A 20,359-nucleotide genomic window follows, 5' to 3' on the forward strand; every position below is an offset into this window, starting at 1 on the left:
ATGTTTCCACCCCCATACTTCGCAGTAGGTATGGTGTTCTTTGGATGCAACTCAGCATTCTTTGTCCTCCAAACACGACGAGTTGAGTTTTGACCAAAAAGTTATATTTTGGTTTCATCTGACCATATGACATTCTCCCAATCTTCTTCTGGATCATCCAAATGCTCTCTAGCAAACTATATATAAATATCTCATTCTGTTGGTGGGAAGAATTTTATTGTTTTTCAATTTAAATTATCATAAGTGTTGAATCAAGTGTAGTTTTCTTTTGTACCAGTTCATGTGCCATGGTACATTAAAATCTCTTCATTTTTATTTTGCAACCTGTATGGTGCAGCTGTCAACATTTTTGTCCTCAAATGAAACTGTATTTTTCTATTTATGCTAGTTCCTTTCAGCCAATTTGTGTCTTCAATATATGGCAGGCAAACAAGTTCCCTACCTTCTCCCTTTTCCACTTGCCTCCATTTTTGTGGTAATTCTGCAATCAGTTGGTTGTAAGTTTGGATTGAGCTGAATATGCAGCTATTGAAAATATATGGGAATATGTGACAACTCCTGGGTTTCTATTCGTAATATCATTAATAAATATAATACCGCTTAAAAAATAAAATAAAAAATCCATACAGAATGTATTTTTTTTAATTCATCAGTGTATTTGAGTTTAACCATAACATTTGTAATATTTGTTGTCTTTTCTGGAGGATGAAATTGAAATTGTAACCAGCTTTGTATGGCTTGTTTAAGAAAGGGCGATACTTAAACAAAATAATTTTAATTCATCGGAAATGAGATCGGAAATGTTCAAAAGCAGCCTTTATACAGATAACAAAGGATGAGCCTTACTTAAATGTTTCTTCATTAGATGAAGAATGTATGAGTGAAGCTTTTAGTGAGTGGTTTAACGCTTTAAAATGTTATAATTTTTGCACCCCAAACGCATATTCATTTTATAAATAGGCACGTTTAATTCTGTCTGGCTTAGCATTCCAAATAAAATGAAATATTTGTTGCTCGTATGATTTTAAAAAATGAGTCATCTGGAGTAGGCAGTGCCATTAGTATGTAAACTGTGATCGGAACAAAGAGTTAATCAATGTGATTTTCCCACAAATGGATAAGATTCTGCAACCATGGAGAGGTAAATACGAATCTATTTTTGATAACTTTCTATTGAAATTGATTGTAGTAAATTAATTTATATATTTTTTTAGATGTGAATACCAAGTTTGTCTACGTCACCATCTGTCCATTTTGTTGGTAAACTACAAGGTAGTGTAAATTTTAAAACATTTTTTACAATCCAATAAGTATTATGGTACACTTGTCATAATTGGGTTTTAATCCAGAGAGGCTAGAAAAGTGATCAAGATCTTCAATGAGACTGTGCAGGGATCCAGATTGCAGACTTGAGTAAAAACTAGAGTCGTATGCATACATTGACACTTTTTTTTGTTTTTATCCTCTGGATTTCTAACCCCTTGATGTTCTTGTTGAATCTAATTTCAATGGCCATAATACATAGATATGGAGATAACAGACAGCCTTGTTTTACTCCTCTTAAAAGCTCAATACCTTCTGAGATGTAACCATTATTTAGATCTGTGGTTGCTGTACATAACTGTAACCCATTGTATAAGATATTCACCAAAATTAAAGTAATCCAGGCATTTATATATAAATCTTACTTTATCAAATCCCATTTCACAATCTGCCATGAAGACCAGGCCTGGTGTCTTTGTTTCATAACGTTAAATTGTTTCAAGTAATTATTGTAGATAATCTCCAATAGTTGTGTAAAAAAAAGTCTGATCAGGATGAACAATATTTGGTATATCCTTTAAATCTATGTGCTATGCATTTCGCCATTTATTTTCGCATCACAGCATTGAAGTGTTAGAGGCCTCCAGTTTTTATTTTAAAACGGACTGGATCTTTATACTTACCACCTGGGTCCTGTTTTAGTAATAATGAAATCGGACCTTGTTGAGTACCTGAAAGTCTACCATTTGTATAGGAGTAATTTAAACATGCTAATAATGGATATTTGAGTACATCAAATGTATGATATACCTCTCTTGGTATACCATCAAGCCCTGGAGTTTTTCCAGACTGAAAAGATTTTATTGCCTCAGATCCTCTTCTGTAATTTGTTAATTTTACATTATTATTATTATTAGGACATCAATCCAACATCATTCAGTGGAAATGGAGGAGACTGAAAAGAAAACATATATGCTAAAAATATTTTGCTTCCTCTTTAAAAATATATAATTTTGTGAATCATGGATGACTCATTTGTAATGAGTTTCTGTAAATTATTTTTTGCCACAATTTCTATGTTGAAGATTCATGAGAAATTTTGTGCATTTAAAAAAAATATTCTATCCAATTTGCTTTATTTTTGTAAAACATTACACTTGATCTTTCTTTTGTTTTTCCTCTATCCTATTTTGTGCCTCTATAGTAATGGAAATTGTACTATTTACCTGCGCTGTTACTTCCGCTATTTCCTTTATTAGTCTAATCTCTTGACCTAAACTGTTTTTGTTTTAATGATTATTGAATGGCCTCTAAAAGGACATTTTAAATGTCCCATACAATAAGGGGATCTGCTGTACCTGTGTTGTGCAAAATAAAGTATTTAATTATTTTTGTCTTAGTTAAGAACAAAAATCATTCTTAACTGTCATCCAATAGGCTTTGATTAAATATCCTCGTCCAAGTGGAAATTCTGTAAGAGTTATATGGAGGCCAATTAGATGGTTGTCCGATCGCATTTGGTCTCCAATTTAGTTTTTTTTTTTTATACTTTTGATGTCAGCTAGAATGAGACTAGGAAGTAATCAAGACCTCTAGCTTGATTAAGTCTCCTCCATGTATGTCTCACTAGGTCAGGGTTTTTCAGCCTCCATATATCCACTAGTTCTGATGTAGCCATGATCTTCATGATCTCCTTTTGTGCTCGAGGGTGATTTCTTTTACGATCTGTTGACATAATACGGTTTTAAGTATCTCCCACCACAATAATAGATTCATTGCTTGTGATCTCAATAGATTATTATATATATTTTTGAAGTGTGGATCATCATTATTTGGCCCATATAGATGAATTAGCCAGATTTGTTTTTGGTCCAGTAGCATATTTAGTATAATCCATCTTCCTTGCGGATCTGTTTGCACAATCGGCTCAAAATGTGTATTAAATAGTATAATCACCCTTCCAGCCCTTTTCCCACCCAACCTCATCTATATTTGTCGAATGAGTTTCCTGTAAAAAATAGATATGATATTCTTTCTCTTTTAACCATGTAAAAATGTTTTTTTAAATGACCTAAGATCTGCTTACAATTATAACTGGCTATACTTATTTCCCAACTTACCATAATCATACCCAAGTTTCAATTATACTTACCACAACCAATGTTGGTAAACGTACCATTTAAAAAGCACCATGATGGTTAAGTGTCCATATAGCTGTACCACAATATTTACACTGTTAAGCATACTGTAGCTGCAAATTTGTAAACTGCCTAATCTCCCACATATCTAGGTCGGTTGTCACTAAGACCAGCAGACCTTCTCCCTGACTTAAGGCACACCTTTGCGTCCTGGGGCAAACCCTTGGATGCCAGATGGAAATATGGTCATTCCCATAAGATAAATATCGATGAGGGTGCTATTTTTAAGAGAACTAACCAAATAACAAGGGAAACGGTCCATATTTTTTTGTAACTATAATAGTCATATTAATAGAAATAATAACAGCACAGTCTTATAAATGCATGCTCATATTTAGAAAGTCCTAGCAAGGCTATAAGCATGTCAGGACAACCTAAATATATTGCAAGACCAGTCCATTTTTTTCTTAACTCCATTACATGCAAGACATATTTCATGTAGTCCTCATTATATCCTTTTGTATTCCAACAAAAACAATAAGGAAAAAGGAACAGATTCTAACGGCCGCTAATGACTGCAAGTAAAAATGTGTCTTAGGCATCACACTGCCCATAAAGGAATACCCAAGTTTAACTTGCAATCGATTCTGACAAAGCCATGGCACGATAGCCAAGAATACATTCAGTACTGACAATCCAGAGCAAGTGAACTATTTTACCTCGACCGATATCATTAGGATCAAGAATATTAAAGGTAGCATAAATAGCTTATATAGAAATATATATATAATATTCTCTAAGCAATAGAGAGGTATATTTTATATATATATATATATATATATACCTCTCTATTGCTTAGAGAAGTGCTTCTAGTTGTTGTTGCTTCTACCGTTAACTTTAATCAGTTTATCCAAGTGTTAACCAGCCCGCCACACACTAATAGAGACAACAACCCTGTTGACACCGGCAAATGGATTAGGTATTATCGGAACAGTCATCCTTTACGTTTTTTAATTTTGAGGTTTAAAAATGTTTAAATGTAAAAGGATAATTATACCAATTATTTTAGGATCGTATAGGCCTATTCCAATAGAGAACCTAGGCAGTTTTTAAATTCTGTAATCCTTTATCCTAGTCCTACAATAAATCTATTCATATTTATAAAGTTTTATCGTAAAAGCGAATTGTTCCGATTCACATCTGCAAACGAGGGATATATAATATATATAGCGTGTCTTTAAGTCATAATATACCCAACCTCTACAATTAGGTCATATCAAACAAAAAAACAACCTTAGAAATACCAATGTACGTTCTTGACATTAAATAAATAAGTAATCATAAAGAAAGGACAGCCTTACACCTTCACCTAAACCAACCTGATATTAATCCATATTGTCCAAAGTTCCATATTGCCTAAATAGACAAAGGATAAGTTCATCACACCCATTCTGCATTACCATGAGTTCAACCTTATTTTAAGTTATGGACAATCAATTGTTTCCACCTGTTTGTCTGTCATCTTGGGATTAAGTTTCATGAACACCTGGACGTTTTCCTCTGTTGACTGATAGTTTTTGTTTTCATCCTCCTTTTTTCCACAACTATTTTTCATACTTCTGCACTTTAGATCAAGTAATTCGGCTTTCATTGTTTTACCATCCCATAGTGCCTCTGTAGTGCCTTTTTAGTGAGTCCACGGTAGTTTCGACATCTTATTTTCTGCTCGTATTTCTTCCATTTTATTACTATAATCCATTCCTGCTTTAAGGCCTCAACCTCCCCCAGTAGCTCAGGCAATAGACCCAGTTTAAAAAATAAAAAAAACTGCTCTCATGCTTGTAAGCAATGCTCTTATCTTCTGGAGACGGTTATAAAAACTCCAAATGTTACATTTTTTAAAAATTTTAGACGGTGGCTTCCCTTCAGTTTCGCTCGCAGAACTCAAACGTTTTCTCTTGTTCACTTCAATGTATCTTTTTTCGAGCTTATCAAAATGCTGATCAATAAATAGTTCCAGATTTTCTACATTATCCAGAATGTTTGTTTCACAGTTTCACTGTTTCAAAGAAAGCTAGGATTGTTTGCTATTCCTAACAAGGCCAGCTGCTGCCTAGTCATAAAAGCATGCCCTAGACTGCTGAATGACTTATGAATGCCGAATGTGGGTAAAGCTGTGGGGCGGCCATTGTTAGCTATTGTCCTTTTCTGCCATTTGGACCGTGCACACAGGCCTTTCCTGGATCTTACTTTTTATGTGGCTAATTGCTATGGAGACCACAGTTGCAAAGATGACAAATCCTGCAGATTTTGGAGACTATTGTGTTGTGAAAGTATATTTCCAAGTGCTGCTTTCAGAATGAGTTGTTTCCTTTTGTATTCTAGAGTTGCAGGCCTCAGCGGTCTGTTTTTGATAAGGTTTGACCGGCAGTCAGCCCAAACTGCATAGTTCACATTGTTTCCCCATGCAGAAGAATTCCCTCTTGCTGACTGTAATGCGATCGGGGAGATGGGTGTTCACATTATTGTTCAAGGCAGATCAAGTAATAGCAGAGACTCATTGTTAAATGCTTCAGTTTTTCTCCTTCATAAGTGCTTTTGTACACCAAGTTTTGCCATTCGTCTCACACTGAACTACAGTGGTGTAGTTCAGTGCTTCTCTATTTTTGGGGATGCTTTTGCAGCCTCAGAACGACTTGCCTTAGAGCAGAATTCGTGGTTCCTTCTATTATCAGATAATTCTACAGGAGAATGTCAGGCCACCCTTTTGTGAGCTGATGCTGGTTATGCAGCAGGACAATCCACAACACACAAGTCTACATGAAAATGTCTAAAAAGCAGCAAATTTAAAGTTTTGGAAAGGCCTAGTCAAAGTCCAGATCTAATCCCAAATTGAGAAGTTGTCAGGACTTGAAACGAGCAGTTCATGCTTGAAAACCCACACGTGTTGCTGAGTTAAAGCAGTTCTGCATGCAAAAGTGGGCCAAAATTCCTTCACAGCGATGTGTGAGACTGATCAACAACTACAGGAAGCATTTGCTTCCAGTCAGTTATTGAGTGTAATGGGGCAATTACTTTTCCACAGCACTGTATGTAATCTGTTGCCAAAGCTTTTCTTTGAAGGAATTCACCTGACATCGAGAGAGGTGTCCTTTCTCACAGTTTGGCGGAACAGTTACTGACTGAACGTTCACGTGACACAAATATGCATAGAAACAGAGAAGGGATATGTCTGCCAGGTAGTGAAGTGTCCGTCGACTCCAAGTGATGTCTCCTTGCTTGTTGTGCCCAAGAACTAGAGCGTCTGAGAACCTGTCATAAGATCCTTATAGCGAGACCAATGTCTCTTCTCGCAATCATTTTTTTTCTTTTTCTCTGCTGTCCAGACCAGCTAGATCTGTTCTAACTGGTAATTTCTCACTCATCTCCATGCCTTCCTGGCAAGCCGGTTAATTGACAAATAACCTTTCGAGCCAAGATAATTAGCCTAATCAAGGGTGTCTTTAGCATGAGCACCATTAAATGACATCCTCGTAATCTGCTGTGATTGCCAAGATGACAGTTAGGCCCACAACATATCAGATTACAGGCAGTACAAGAGCTCCAGATGAGGATCAAGTGAATAAATGATGCATTAGTTTTCTCTTGGCTTTTTTTTAAATTTCAGGCGTGTGTGTGTGTGTGTGGAAAAACGCCTTAAGCATCCCACCCCCAGGTGACAAGCTTCTTCTCTTTAAGTGCAGCTTAACCTTGTGGGGCTTTCGTTGCAAACACCATTTAGTGTAACGGGCGCTTGGAAAACACAACTTCAATCGCTCTTCGTCGTAGGATATTAAGTTATTGGTGCTGAATCTCTTTATGGTTTCTCAAATTGATCCAGGCTGAGTGTTGACGCAACCAGAGTTGTTTTTGTATGTAGTTACAGATGCCCTTTCAGGCAGAGTAACCAGGGCTTTTGGCATTTAGTGTTCACAAATGGCAAATCTAAATGTCTCTGCGCTAGGACCGAGCGCAGACAGTTTAGCAGACTGTCTGTTCCTTGTCCAAAAATGTAACTTCACAATATTCAAATGAGAAGCGTTTCATAAGATCACCTAAGTCTTCCTTCAAAGAGCTCTTCTCCGATCATGAGATGCAAGGAAATTCTCTCTGCACAAAATGCAAATCTGTTGTCCTCTCAGTAATGTAATTCTACCTGTTGATTACAGGGTAATTCTTATTCATGGCTGCCAAGTAAGTAAGAATGACAACTGATTTAATGGAATGTGACATCTGATCACCTGTAATTGAGGCAGTTATCACCTGCTCCTTTGATCCAAAATAGCTGTGTAAAAGACACACACGCACACACACACACACCCACACCGTTCCTATGTAGGCATCTGTGACCACATCTGTATCTCCGTCACTTGAAGCTGACTGGCAGAATGCCAGATAATTGCTTTAGTGTATAGCCCTATTGGGACGGGATTAGTTTTACAGGGGGAGGTCAGGTAACGCAATATGTGCACAAGGGTAAAACACAGCATCTGTAATTTGTGTTCCGTGTGACTCTGCCATGTCAGTATTTATTTTTTATTTTTTTTTAAACGTGAGACTAAAGTAACAATTGTAGCCAGTATGAGTTTCACTCCAATGTCCTCTGACACTATGACAGTTTGACAGGTGCTGTTTGAACAGCAGGTTTGTATGAGTGAATCCTTAAAACAAAATGCTGCGTATACATTTTGTGAATGGCGTCCATTTGACTACTTTCACAGTGAATACGTGTACTTGCGTACGTACTGTGCCAATGAACCTCGCCAAATGCGTCAGTTTGAATTAAATGTGCAATAAAGTGTTGTTCCTTGGCGCCCATTGCCAGCCAGGGTTTTGTTAAAATAGGCATCTCAAAAGTCTAGTGTCTTGACCACAACTATTGGAATTGTTGTAGATTCTACCCACTGAATTAACACTCACCAGTAGAATGTGTGTGTGTTCAGTTATGGTACTCCAGAGGAGATACTTTTGGCTCCGTGCCGTCAATTTCCAGTTATTTAGATGGATATGGCTGTTGCTTGGCGCCATGACATCACCAGAAATACTCCTCAGCCACCACCGTGGACTCCATGTACTACTTAGTGATTGTATTCCCTAAAAGAGAGGATTCTGGTTTTAAGAGAAGCGATGTTGTTTTGAATGTTAACGATTCTCCGTTTGGACAGGCGCACTCTCACCTGCACAGCGGTGAGTTTTCCTTGAATCTAGTTTTAAAGTATTTGTAATCATTTTTTTCCCCCCTCAGTCTAGTCTGGATGGGGAAAAACCGAAAGAGCATTCAGCCGCCAGAGCATTAGTTAGGTCGGGCACTGATGTTAGGCGATTTAGAGCTGGCTCGCAGTCAGCGTTCCAAGGCATTTTAAAGGTGTTTGATGGAGTTGAGGTTAGGGCTCTGTGCAGGCCACTCATGTACTTCCTCACCGGTTTCGACAAACCATTTCTGTATGGACCTCGCTTTGTGCACAGGGACATTGTCATGCTGAAACAGGAAAGAGCCTTCCCAAAACTGTTACCACAAAGTTGGTAGCACAGAATCATCTAGAATGTCATTGTATGCTGTAGCGTTAAGATTCCCTTCACTGGAACTAAGGGGCCTAGCCCGAAACATGAAAAACAGCCCCAGATCATTATTCCTCCACCAATCTTTACAGTTGGCTCTATGCATTTGGGGCAGGTAGCGTTCTTCTGTTATCAACCAAACAGATTCATCCATTGGACTGCCAGATGGTGAAGTGTGATTCATCACTCCAGAGAACGTTTTTCCCCTGCTCCAGAGTCTAATGGTGGTGAGCTTTACACCACTCCAGCCGTGACGCTTGGCATTGCGCATGCTGATCTTAGGTTTGTGTGCGGCTGCTCGGCCATGGAAACCCACTTCACGAAGCTCCCAACGAACAGTTCTTGTGCTGACATTGCTTTCAGAGGCAGTTTGGAACTCTGTGGTGAGTGTTGTAACCGAGGACATACCATTTGTACGCGCTTAAGCACTCGGGGTTCTGTGAGTTTGTGTGGCTTACCACTTTGCGGCTGAGCCGTTGTTTCTCCTAGACGTTTCCACTTTACAATAACTGCTCTTACAGTTGACCAGGGCAGAAATTTGACAAACTGACTTGTTTTAAAGGTGCCATCCTATGATGGTGCCACTTTGAAAGTCTGAACTCTTTAAGCCCTTCCATTCAACTTCCAATGTTTGTCTATGGAGATTGCATGGCTCTGTGCTCAAATTTATACATCTGTCATCAACTGGTGTGACTGCAATAGACGAATCCACTAATCCACGTACTTTTGTGGATACACTGTATGCGCACATTTCGGAGCTGATGTCATTCCTAGCCCTCTACTTTTTCTCCAAGGCTTCAGTTGAGTCTGATCCACCTAGACTGAGATTGACTCCCTTCACCCGCTTACTTAAGCCGTCTGTTGGAAAGGCTCTATCTGTGAGGAGCAGGGCCCTAGCTAACTGGTCTCAGTGGAGACAGACAGGCGACAGCATGCAGATGTTAGCCTACAGTGGAATCGCTAGTTAGCGATTAGTGCTGACTGGCGTTAAGCTGAGGAACTCCTGTGTCAGCCTGTTTTTTTTTTTTCTCCTGAAGTAGGGTGGCGCTTTAAAAAGCGACAGAGTAGCTGACTGAGGAGGGAGTCTGCATGGAGTGGAAGGCTCAGATAAGCAGCCTTCCTGAAACTCATTATGGAAACCACAGGAGACATTTGTCAGTCGGTGCAGTCTCACTATCAACCCCTTAGGGCTGTCCCTCTACAGTACGTGTTCCTGTCACTCCCTTTTTTTTTTTACTCGTTTGTTTCTGCCTCCCTGTACTGTACTAATTCTTGTCTATTTTCTTTCTCAGTCTTTCCCTATAGTTGATCTTCGCTTCCCTCTGTCAAGGCAGTTCTGTTCCCCCCCCATTCCTCTCTCGCTCTCATCCCTTTTTTATTTTAAATCTTAGGTTTAATTTAGCTCATCAGCTGGAGTTGTCGTGTAGAAGTGGAGGCAGCCAGATGGCTGTGGGGGGGGTTGAGGGAAGTGTGGAGGCCTGGGTGGAGCAGAGCGCAGTCATCTTTCCTCCTTTCTCGCTCTCTGTTAGCTCTCAACCAAGCATCGTGTAGGGACACTGTAAATGCAACAACTCTTGCGTTCAGAGCCAGTCCTCATTTGTATACAGTCGTTGCTCAGCAGCTTTCCATTGGTGGTATTGTATTGGTTTGAATATGATTTTTTTAGAGTAGCGTAATTAAGGGTCACTTATGTCATCAACAGCCGTTGGAGAGCGGTCTGACTGACCTAGTGAGAGGAATCGAAGAGGAGTTTGTGTTTTTATGCTAGCTTTAGAAGTGTGATTTTGAATGTGTCATGGTGTGTTGTGCAGGGTAAATGTCGCTCCATGGTAATGACTAGGGCTGTTTCTTGGAGTGGTGGAGAGAGGGTACTGTTCCTTTGACACGCGTACTCACTCACTCTCTCGCATACGTACTCACTCACTCTCTCGCATACGTACTCACTCTCTCACTCGCATACGTACTCGCTCGCATACGTACTCACTCGCTCGCATACGTACTCACTCGCTCGCATACGTGCTCTCATACGTACTCGCTCACATACGTACGTGTCAGTCGTGCAGTTTATTCCATTCCGCAGGTACCACTTGTTGTAAAAGGAGGCCATTTAATTTCCTGACGACGCTCTAACTACTTTCCGTTTTAACAATGGCACAGGGCTCCATAGCAATAAGATACTCAATAGGGGACAACATGAATAGATGTGGGAAAGGGGTCAATGGTACGCAGACTGTGGGGGGATAGGACGTGAGATTGGCGCACTTTCAACAAATCTGATCTAACAAACGTGGGTTTTCGTCAAATCTCTCATGACGTGCTTACTGAAGTCCGATTTGTATCTATTTAGCTGTTTTTTTGAAGTAGTCCCCTTTTGGGTTTAGAAGAAGTGACTGCTAAATGCTAACTCCCATTCATATAAGCTGGTAGCATAGCTAGCATAGAAACATCTTGGTGGTAGTCGGTCTTTAAAAAACTCGCGGATGATGAGGTGAACATGCATTAGGTTTGACATCCATACAAGATTTATACTCAGATTTGGACCTCAACATAGTGTGATATGCACACAAACAATAGTCTAAATGTAGGCACATTTTTCTGTAGGGCAATGAGGAGATTTGGGATCTTTCCCTCACATGTTTCCATTGTTTTGGTGGAGTTCCATTCTTTACCATAATGCTTCCAAAAGTTCAGGGAAAAAACAGGAAAACCACCTTAACACTTGAACTAAGATCACGTTTGAGACACACTTGTTGTTTTCTGAACTCTGTGTGTGTGTGTGTGTGTGTGTGCGCATTCAAACAAGCTGTGAAGTGTAACATTCAAACTATCAGAAGTTCTCTTGAATCGTTGTAAAAGCTAAGCCACTCTCCTAGAGAGAAATCGAAAAGCGCGCAGGTTCTCTTTTCGATATTATACACTGTTAATACTGATGGCACAGAGCTTAGCCCATGTTGGTCTCGAATTGTATCCATGTAATCATTGTTATACACACACTTTGAGAATGACCTCCTTTCAAGGAAGATGGGAAAAGAGCTTTGTGTAACTGAAACACTTTGGATTATTGGTACAGCTGTTGCAAATGGGTTGAGTGATTTACCTGCGTGTGTGTGTGTGTGTATTTATGATGATGATGATGATGGGAGCAAGACATCTCCCTGCACCCTGCTGCCTTTGTGTGCTTGCCTGCCAGGGACTGGCCTATAGAAGAGGTGTTCCCTGTATGCGAGTAATGCCAACAATGGATTGGCCAGGGACTCTAGCTGACAATACCGTACTGTCGTTTCTGTGTGATCCAGTCTTAATGATCGATACCGGCTCAATTTCTTAACATCATTTGCGTAAGAAATATACTTGGCTTTCACCTCTGGGTTATATAGCAGCAGTCGGCAAACAAACCCAACTTTTGTCTCTTTGCTGTTGAGAGCCATAAAGTGTCAAATGGATGGATGGCAATAAAACCATATATAGGCAAGGCAATGTTATCGACATGGTGAAAGCTTTTTGTGTATTTTGTGGCAAATGTCACAACTTTAAAACCTCTTATGGCTGCGATCCCCGTACAGGGCTCAACATCAGGGGAAATTTCAGAGTGACAACTAAAAATACAACGTCGTAACATTAAACATTCTTGAAAATGCAAGTGTCTTACATCCTTCAAAAGATTAGTAATTGGTAATCAAACTACATTTTCCCATTTAAAATGGCTATTACAGAGAACAAATCCCATGCTTTTGTTTGAAGAGCAATCAACAACCAACATTTTCCGTCATGGCAGTTTTTACACATTCACATCTGAAGGTAAAATTATGACTTACATTCTGATATCTTGCTCTTATTTCTCTTCCTGAGGGTCCCAGTGATCAAATGAAGTGCCGTTTTCTTTGATAAAATCCATTTTTATAGCTTAAAACCTCTTACAGCCCCCCCCCCCTACTTTGTGCAATTTCCGCCTGAAGACATACCCAAATCTAACAGCCTGTAGCTCAGGCGCAGAACCAAGGATATGCATATTCTTGGTACCATTTGAAAGAAAACACACTGAAGTTTGTGTACATGTGAATTGAATGGAGAACAATATAACACAATAGATCTGGTTTAGATACAAAAATAAAAATGTATGTTTTTTTTCATTGTTTTATCTTTAAAATGAACAAGATAAAACAAACATTCAGATAGGATGATGGGGACAATTTCAGTGAAAAACGTAAGCGGACAACAGTACTTGTGCAAAGTTTCAGAATGATAACTTCCAAAATGAGTGTGCTACATGACATTTATCATGAAGTCACCCAGGTGTCACACACAAGTAGCCCAAATGTACCCAAGTGGCCAAATTCGTGAAGGTATACATTTTGAAACGAATAACTACACTGCTCAAAAAAATAAAGGGAACACTAAAATAACACATCCTACATCTGAATGAATGAAATATTCTTATTAAATACTTTTTTCTTTACATAGTTGAATGTGCTGACAACAAAATCATACAAATTATCAATGGAAATCAAATGCATCAACCCATGGAGATCTGGATTTGGAGTCACTCAAAATTAAAGTGGAAAACCAACTTTGATGTGGTGTCCTTAAAACAAGTCAAAATGAGGCTCAGTAGTGTGTGTGGCCTCCACGTGCCTGTATGACCTCCCTACAACGCCTGGGCATGCTCCTGATGAGGTGGCGGATGGTCTCCTGAGGGATCTCCTCCCAGACCTGGACTAAAGCATCTGCCAACTCCTGGACAGTCTGTGGTGCAACGTGGCGTTGGTGGATGGAGCGAGACATGATGTCCCAGATGTGCTCAATTGGATTCAGGTCTGGGGAACGGGCGGGCCAGTCCATAGCATCAATGCCTTCCTCTTGCAGGAACTGCTGACACACTCCAGCCACATGAGTTGTCTTGCATTAGGAGGAACCCAGGGCCAACCGCACCAGCATATGGCCTCACAAGGGGTCTGAGGATCTCATCTCGGTACCTAATGGCAGTCAGGCTACCTCTGGCGAGCACATGGAGGGCTGTGCGGCCCTCCAAAGAAATGCCACCCCACACCATGACTGACCCACCGCCAAACCGGTCATGTTGGATGATGTTGCAGAATGTTCTCCATGGTGTCTCCAGACTCTGTCACGTCTGTCACATGCTCAGTGTGAACCTGCTTTCATCTGTGAAGAGCACAGGGCGCCAGTGGCGAATTTGCGAGCACCAAGCGAGCACCTGGTAGATGTAGTGTAAAATGGTCAATCTTCCAATGATATGCCTACAAATACGTCACAATGCTGCAGACACCTTGGGGAAACGACAAAGTGTAAGCTCATTCCTGGCGCATTCACAGCCATATAAGGAGACATTGGAACACAGCGTCTTCAGAATCTGGGGCACTTCCTGTTTGAAATTTAATCTTTGTTTCGCCTGTAGCATCAGTTCTGTGGCACTCACAGATAATATCTTTGCAGTTTTGGAAACGTCAGTGTTTTCTTTCCAAAGCTGTCAATTTATATGCATAGTCGCATCTTTTCGTGACAAAATATCTTGTTTAAAACGGGAACGTTTTTTTTATCCAAAAATTAAAAGAGCGCCCCCTATATCGAAGAAGTTAAGTGTTCCCTTAATTTTTTTGAGCAGTGTATATATTTTCCATGTCAGATTATATTTTCCATTTTTTTCCCCCAAATGGAATGGAGTAGAACAGCAAACACACACATGGCCACTGCGCCTGCTGGGTGCTGTTCAGGGGAGGGCAGGCCCACAACAATGGCCGGAGTTGAATGGAACAGCACTTCACCTTAGTGACTGTTCCCTCCGCTCTATAGAATACATATGTTAATTTTATGTGATGATAAAAGGCTCATAACATTAAAAAAATATTTGTATTGTTTCTTTCACAGTGATAGCGACTCCGGCTGGGAGCCCCCGGTGCCAAGCTGCCCGCTCTACCTCTGCCCCCAGTGGTGTTCATATGCCACAGTTCATTACTGCAGGCATGACTGTGCATCAGGGCCAAAAGGGCACAGCATGGAGGCGTTGTTGTGTTCTGTGTCACATGAAATGCACCACTTGTTCAGTTTGCCTCTGCTTTACATCAGAAAGAGACTGCTATGGGACATGGCACAGGCAGCAAAATATTGTGTCGGACTTCCAAAGGGTGTACTGTTTAAAAAATATATATTTATTTTCTACTATTTAAAAAAAATTTTTTTTTGTTTGTGTTAGAATTGCTTTTCGATATGTTGTATATAGTTATTTGCACTGTTGTATATAGTTATAGGTCATTTCACCAATTCAGCCACTTGGGTACATTTGGGCAACTTGTGTGGGACACCTGGGTGACTTCATGCTAAATGTCATGTAGCTCACCCATTCCTGAAGTTATCAGTCTGAAACGTTGCACACCTACAGTTGCCCTCTTGTGTTATCCATCAAAATGATCTCCAGCATCCTATCTGACTGTGTGGCCATTCTAGTACATGTGAAAGATGATGCTACAACAATAAAAAACAGAAAACGTATGCTCTTTCTTTCTCTTTTCTTCCACCAGATCTACTGTGTTATATTCTCCTACATTCAATTAACATTTCCACAAACTTCAGAATGTTTCCATTCAAATGATACCAAGAATATGCATATCCTTGCCTCTGGGGCTGAGCTACAGGCAGTTAGATTAGTGTATGTCTTCAGGTGGAAATTGAGAACAAAGGGATGCAGCCATAACAGGTTGAAGCCAGTTTGACACATATTACGTTCATAAATGATGTTGCCCTCTTTGTACACCAGTAGGTCCAGTGTTGTAGGAAGTATACTACATGCACTATTTATTTGGGTACATTAACCAACTGGTCGATCTTCAAGGCATTCCTAGTCGATCGCCAAACGTTTCTGTAAAAAAACAACCCCGGTAAAGCCTGGCGTTCCTGTTTTCTTTTGTTGTTGCTGTCTATCGCTATTGCCGGTAGGTGCACCCGATTCAGCTGCCCTGCGCACCAGGTAGGTGAAGTGTTCCGTTTTTTTTATTTATTTAGGAACCATTTCATGTGTCTGAAGGTACAAACTATTGCCTTCCCGGCGTGCCCGGAGAGAAAATCAGTTATACCATATAGGCCTACCGCTGTCCAATCGAATGGCTTCGATTTTAGTATCTGCAGTAACGTAGCAGGCGTTAAAGAAAGCTACAGCAAAGTTGATACTGTGAGATTTCAGAAAATGGTTTTTAAAACCACGACTGGAGAGAGACTGTCAACGAATACTGTAATATAGATGCTGTTTTTATGACAGAGTTTAAGTTCATACTCAGCGTTGTCAACACTTAAAAATAAAGTGTTCACTTTATATATGCCATACAATGCACTTTCCTCCTACTTCCACTCGCGCTACAACCAGCACTGCAGCTGAAATGATTCGAGAAGTGTAGGCTATCGATAGGCTTGTGTTATTATTAGCTGCTTGGGTCTTTTTGTTTACCGAGGAATATTTCACTTTCTCTGTTCTTGGAGTAACACCATGAATTTGTGCGTGAGGCAGAAATAATGTGGTGCGACTCGAGTTTTGCCATCAGCTGGTAGACTGTGTGCCTGTTTTGGCCAGGGTCCACGGCGGTACAGGCACCATCAGCTCAGTACAATTTAAAAAGCAAATTTATTTAAATATGCTCACTCAGCTGTGCATCACAAGTAATGCAGCAACTGAACTGTTACCGGTGTGATCATATAGCCTACCTCCCAAATATGAAATATATTTTTTTACATGGTCCGTACAACAATGCATTGGCAGGGCAATTCAAGCAAGGCCAGGATGCGGTGATAATGTATTGGGCCCACAGTCTACTGCACGAACCTCACTGCTACAGTACTGTTTTTAATGGGTTGATGTTGCATAGGCTTATTTGTAAGTAAGGTCAAATAAAAAAATCTGAGCTGTAGATCTCGGCCTGCATTTTGACTTAGAAAGTGATCATGACTCAAAGGTTTGACCACTGTTTTACAAATTATTGCTTTAAAGCAAAACTGTTCTCTTCTCCACCTCCCTTAACCTCCATAATGTAGAACACACGGCCCTTCACCCGATCCACATCCTAATTATCGCCTCGTTAGCACCAGAAAGCATTCATTCCCCAAACAATGATACCGATAACAATAGAAGTGGGGAGGACAACAAGAAGTCAGCGCCGCCATTGTTTGTGCCTTTCTTACTCCTGTTTGTGCCTTTCTTACTCCTGTTTGTGCCTTTCTTACTCCTGTTTGTGCCTTTCTTACTCCTGTTTGTGCTTTTCTTACTCCTGTTTGTGCCTTTCTTACTCCTGTTTGTGCCTTTCTTACTCCTGTTTGTGCCTTTCTTACTCCTGTTTGTGCTTTTCTTACTCCTGTTTGTGCTTTTCTTACTCCTGTTTGTGCCTTTCTTACTCCTGTTTGTGCCTTTCTTACTCCTGTTTGTGCCTTTCTTACTCCTGTTTGTGCCTTTCTTACTCCTGTTTGTGCCTTTCTTACTCTTCAGGCAAACAGGAGTAAGAAAGGACCTCTGTGTACTGTAAATATGTGCTGATATGATACACTCAGGCTCATACCACGAGTGGTTAGCGCCAGCAGCCGCTAACTGTCACTACATCTGTTAGCCAATCCGAAGCGCTCCCTTTAACTCAAAATGCACAGTCAACAGATAGTCGAGACACCGGTTCTAAACCCAGAGGCGCAACGCCGCGAGATTTCCGGGAACGCTTGCGAAGCAACCCGACCAGGCCGGGGTTTGAGAAGTCCGAGAGATTCTTTCTTAGTTGTTCATTTTCTCAATCTACAGGGACAACCTAGATTGCCTAGGTGCAGATTACAAGTACAATGATTCTACTGTATTCTGTAAAATGAGCTGAACTGAAAATAGACGGATGTTTTGTTATGCATGTCACTGCTTCTGTGCCCAATGGTGTCGTCTCAGCTAAAATCGCTGTCGGTTCAGTGTGTCGACACCGAACGGCTACTAGTGACGCGGGAGGACAGTGGGCGGACGGACGCGGACGACCGGAAGGACGGTGGGTGGGGACGGACGGACATGAGGGTGGGCGGACACACACACTGTTCACTTTAATGTTGCCATACTTTTTCACCCACTTTCAAATCAAATAAATTGTATTTGTCACATGTGCCGAATACAACAAGTGTAGACTTTACCTTGAAATGTTGACTTACAAGCCCTTAACCAACAATACAGTTCAAGAAATTGTTAAGAAGATATTGACTAAATAAACTAAAGTAAAAAGCTAAATTCAAAGGTAACACAATAAAATGACAACAATAATGAGTGTATATATGTACTGTATTCTGGTCATGGCTCTACTGCTGTACACTCCTTTTCTATTCATATACTGTCTATACACCTCATTGTGTGTGAGAAATAGATATCTATCTCATTCTGACACTTCTTAATTTCTTTATTTTACATTTGTTGTTGATAGTGTGTGTATTTCTGTATCACTAACTCACACCTTATGGCTTATCAAACCGTGCTGATCATAATCATGGGGGCTTCCATTGTTCCTGTTACCCAACCCTCCAGCCCCAGTCAGTCTGGGTAGTGCCTGGTAAAGCTGCTTTGACCCAGCGCTCCGAGACCACACTTTAGGGAATGAAACGGGGCCGTGTCCTCCCCCTCTGTGCTATTTACCGCCCATTTGGTTCCAGTGACTCTGTTCATTTACTCAACTGCTTGTGTGGCAAGGGGCATTGTTTTGTAGATGAATACCATTTTGTCTGTTAAATGTTAACCTACGTACATTCTCCATAGCGGTTTCAAATCCAAATACACAGTATATTAGTCGTGTGTGTATTAAAAAAACAGTCGTACTAGTGAGCAGAGGCAAGTAGGAGATGCTCGGGATCAGTTTGTCTATTTTTTTTCCCTCAGTCTTGCTTCGGCATCTTCCCCTTGAGCATTGCGCGGACAACGTAGCGCGGCACTTAGATGGGTAAGTGAACAAGCGCGGAGATGCAGGCTCCTGAGACCAGGTGGTGGTGGGGGAAGAGTGTTGGACGTAGAGTAAGCCGAAGGCAACCTGAAAAGCGTTCCAAAATCAATCTGCTTGCCGGGCTGTCAAAACAGAGGCGTGTGTGAATCTGCACCACCCTCCCTCAAGTGAAGAATGAGATTCACCGTGGAAACACTGGAGGATGAGAGGAACCGATGGTTGAGGCTGCGGTGGAGTGGACACGCACATCAAGCAAAGTAACACACACACACATGAACTAAATAGCCTAGTCACAGTCCTAGGTTAAAAAAAAATATATATATATATTTCTCTTGAAGATTAATTGTATTGTACCATAGCAGTCCTTTTGGAATCCTCTGTGTGTGGGAATGGGAAAACAACTAGTCATTTCTCATTGTAGATTGTATGTGTGACCAGTCTCTCTTGCTTTTGGGTGCCGGGAATCACTGAAAGGTAATAGGTGACTAGGTGTAACCGATCGTTGCTGTCCCTGTTGTTGACTTTAGCAGCCCGGCGGATCCTGCAATAGTTCTGCCTGCTGCAATCGATAAGATAGGCTATGCACTGTGTGGGTGTGTTGGCGTCGATCTCGGTTCATCCTTGAAAGAGCACCACCAGTCTCGCGTTGAATTGACATCATTTTGGCTTTCATGCCAGGCTTTGCTCACATGGAATAAACCAGAGATAAGATCTAAAACAATATCTATATTTTTTAAAGTGTGTCCTCTGCCTGCCGTAACCAGTTATCAAGGCAAACAAGAGCCTTATCAAAATCTTGTTCTATCAACAAAGCGTGTCCTCCCATGTTGCATTGCCAGCTCCCACAATCTGTCTGTCTGCTGGAAAAAGGCACTGTTCTCACTCTTGTAGTGAAAAATCTGATTTATTTAGGATGGTACAAAACTCACTAACGTTGTGACAATCTCCTTTGTGTGTCTCCTCACCCAGGTGAACTTTGTGGTGTGCCAGCTGTTTGCCCTGCTCACAGCCTTGTGGTTCCGTCTCTATCTCCACCCCAGTAAGGCCAGTCCTTTCATCAGGCATGTGGTGGCTACACTACTTGGCTTCTACCTGGCCCTCTTCTGCTTTGGCTGGTGAGTACTGTGTACTCTACTGTGTACTCTGTACTGTCCTCTTCTCACCCTCTCGTCTCCAATTTCTGCTCTAATCTCTGGTTCCCTCCATCTCTCACTCCTTCACACTTCCTTGCTTCCAAGCTTTCCTCCATCCATATTTCTTTGAGCCTGAGCGCCCTCTTCCCTCTCTCTCCCCGTCTCTCTCCCTCCCCGTCTCTCTCCCTCCCCGTCTCTCTCCCTCCCCGTCTCTCTCCCTCCCCGTCTCTCTCCCTCCCCGTCTCTCTCCCTCCCCGTCTCTCTGTCTCTCTCTCTCCTCCCT

At 41.0% G+C, this 20,359-nt stretch overlaps 1 protein-coding gene across 1 annotated transcript in view; it reads left to right on the forward strand.

Moving 5' to 3' along the window:
• Positions 1-20,359, forward strand: part of mboat2a (membrane bound O-acyltransferase domain containing 2a) — a 100,751-nt gene that overhangs the window by 20,301 nt on the left and 60,091 nt on the right. The window contains exon 2 of the mRNA XM_042325536.1: positions 19,913-20,058. Coding sequence (XP_042181470.1) covers positions 19,913-20,058 — 146 coding nt within the window. The remainder of the gene's footprint in view (positions 1-19,912; positions 20,059-20,359) is intronic.

Source organism: Oncorhynchus tshawytscha, linkage group LG08, assembly GCF_018296145.1.
Source record: "Oncorhynchus tshawytscha isolate Ot180627B linkage group LG08, Otsh_v2.0, whole genome shotgun sequence".
NCBI classification, from domain to species: Eukaryota; Metazoa; Chordata; class Actinopteri; order Salmoniformes; family Salmonidae; genus Oncorhynchus; species Oncorhynchus tshawytscha.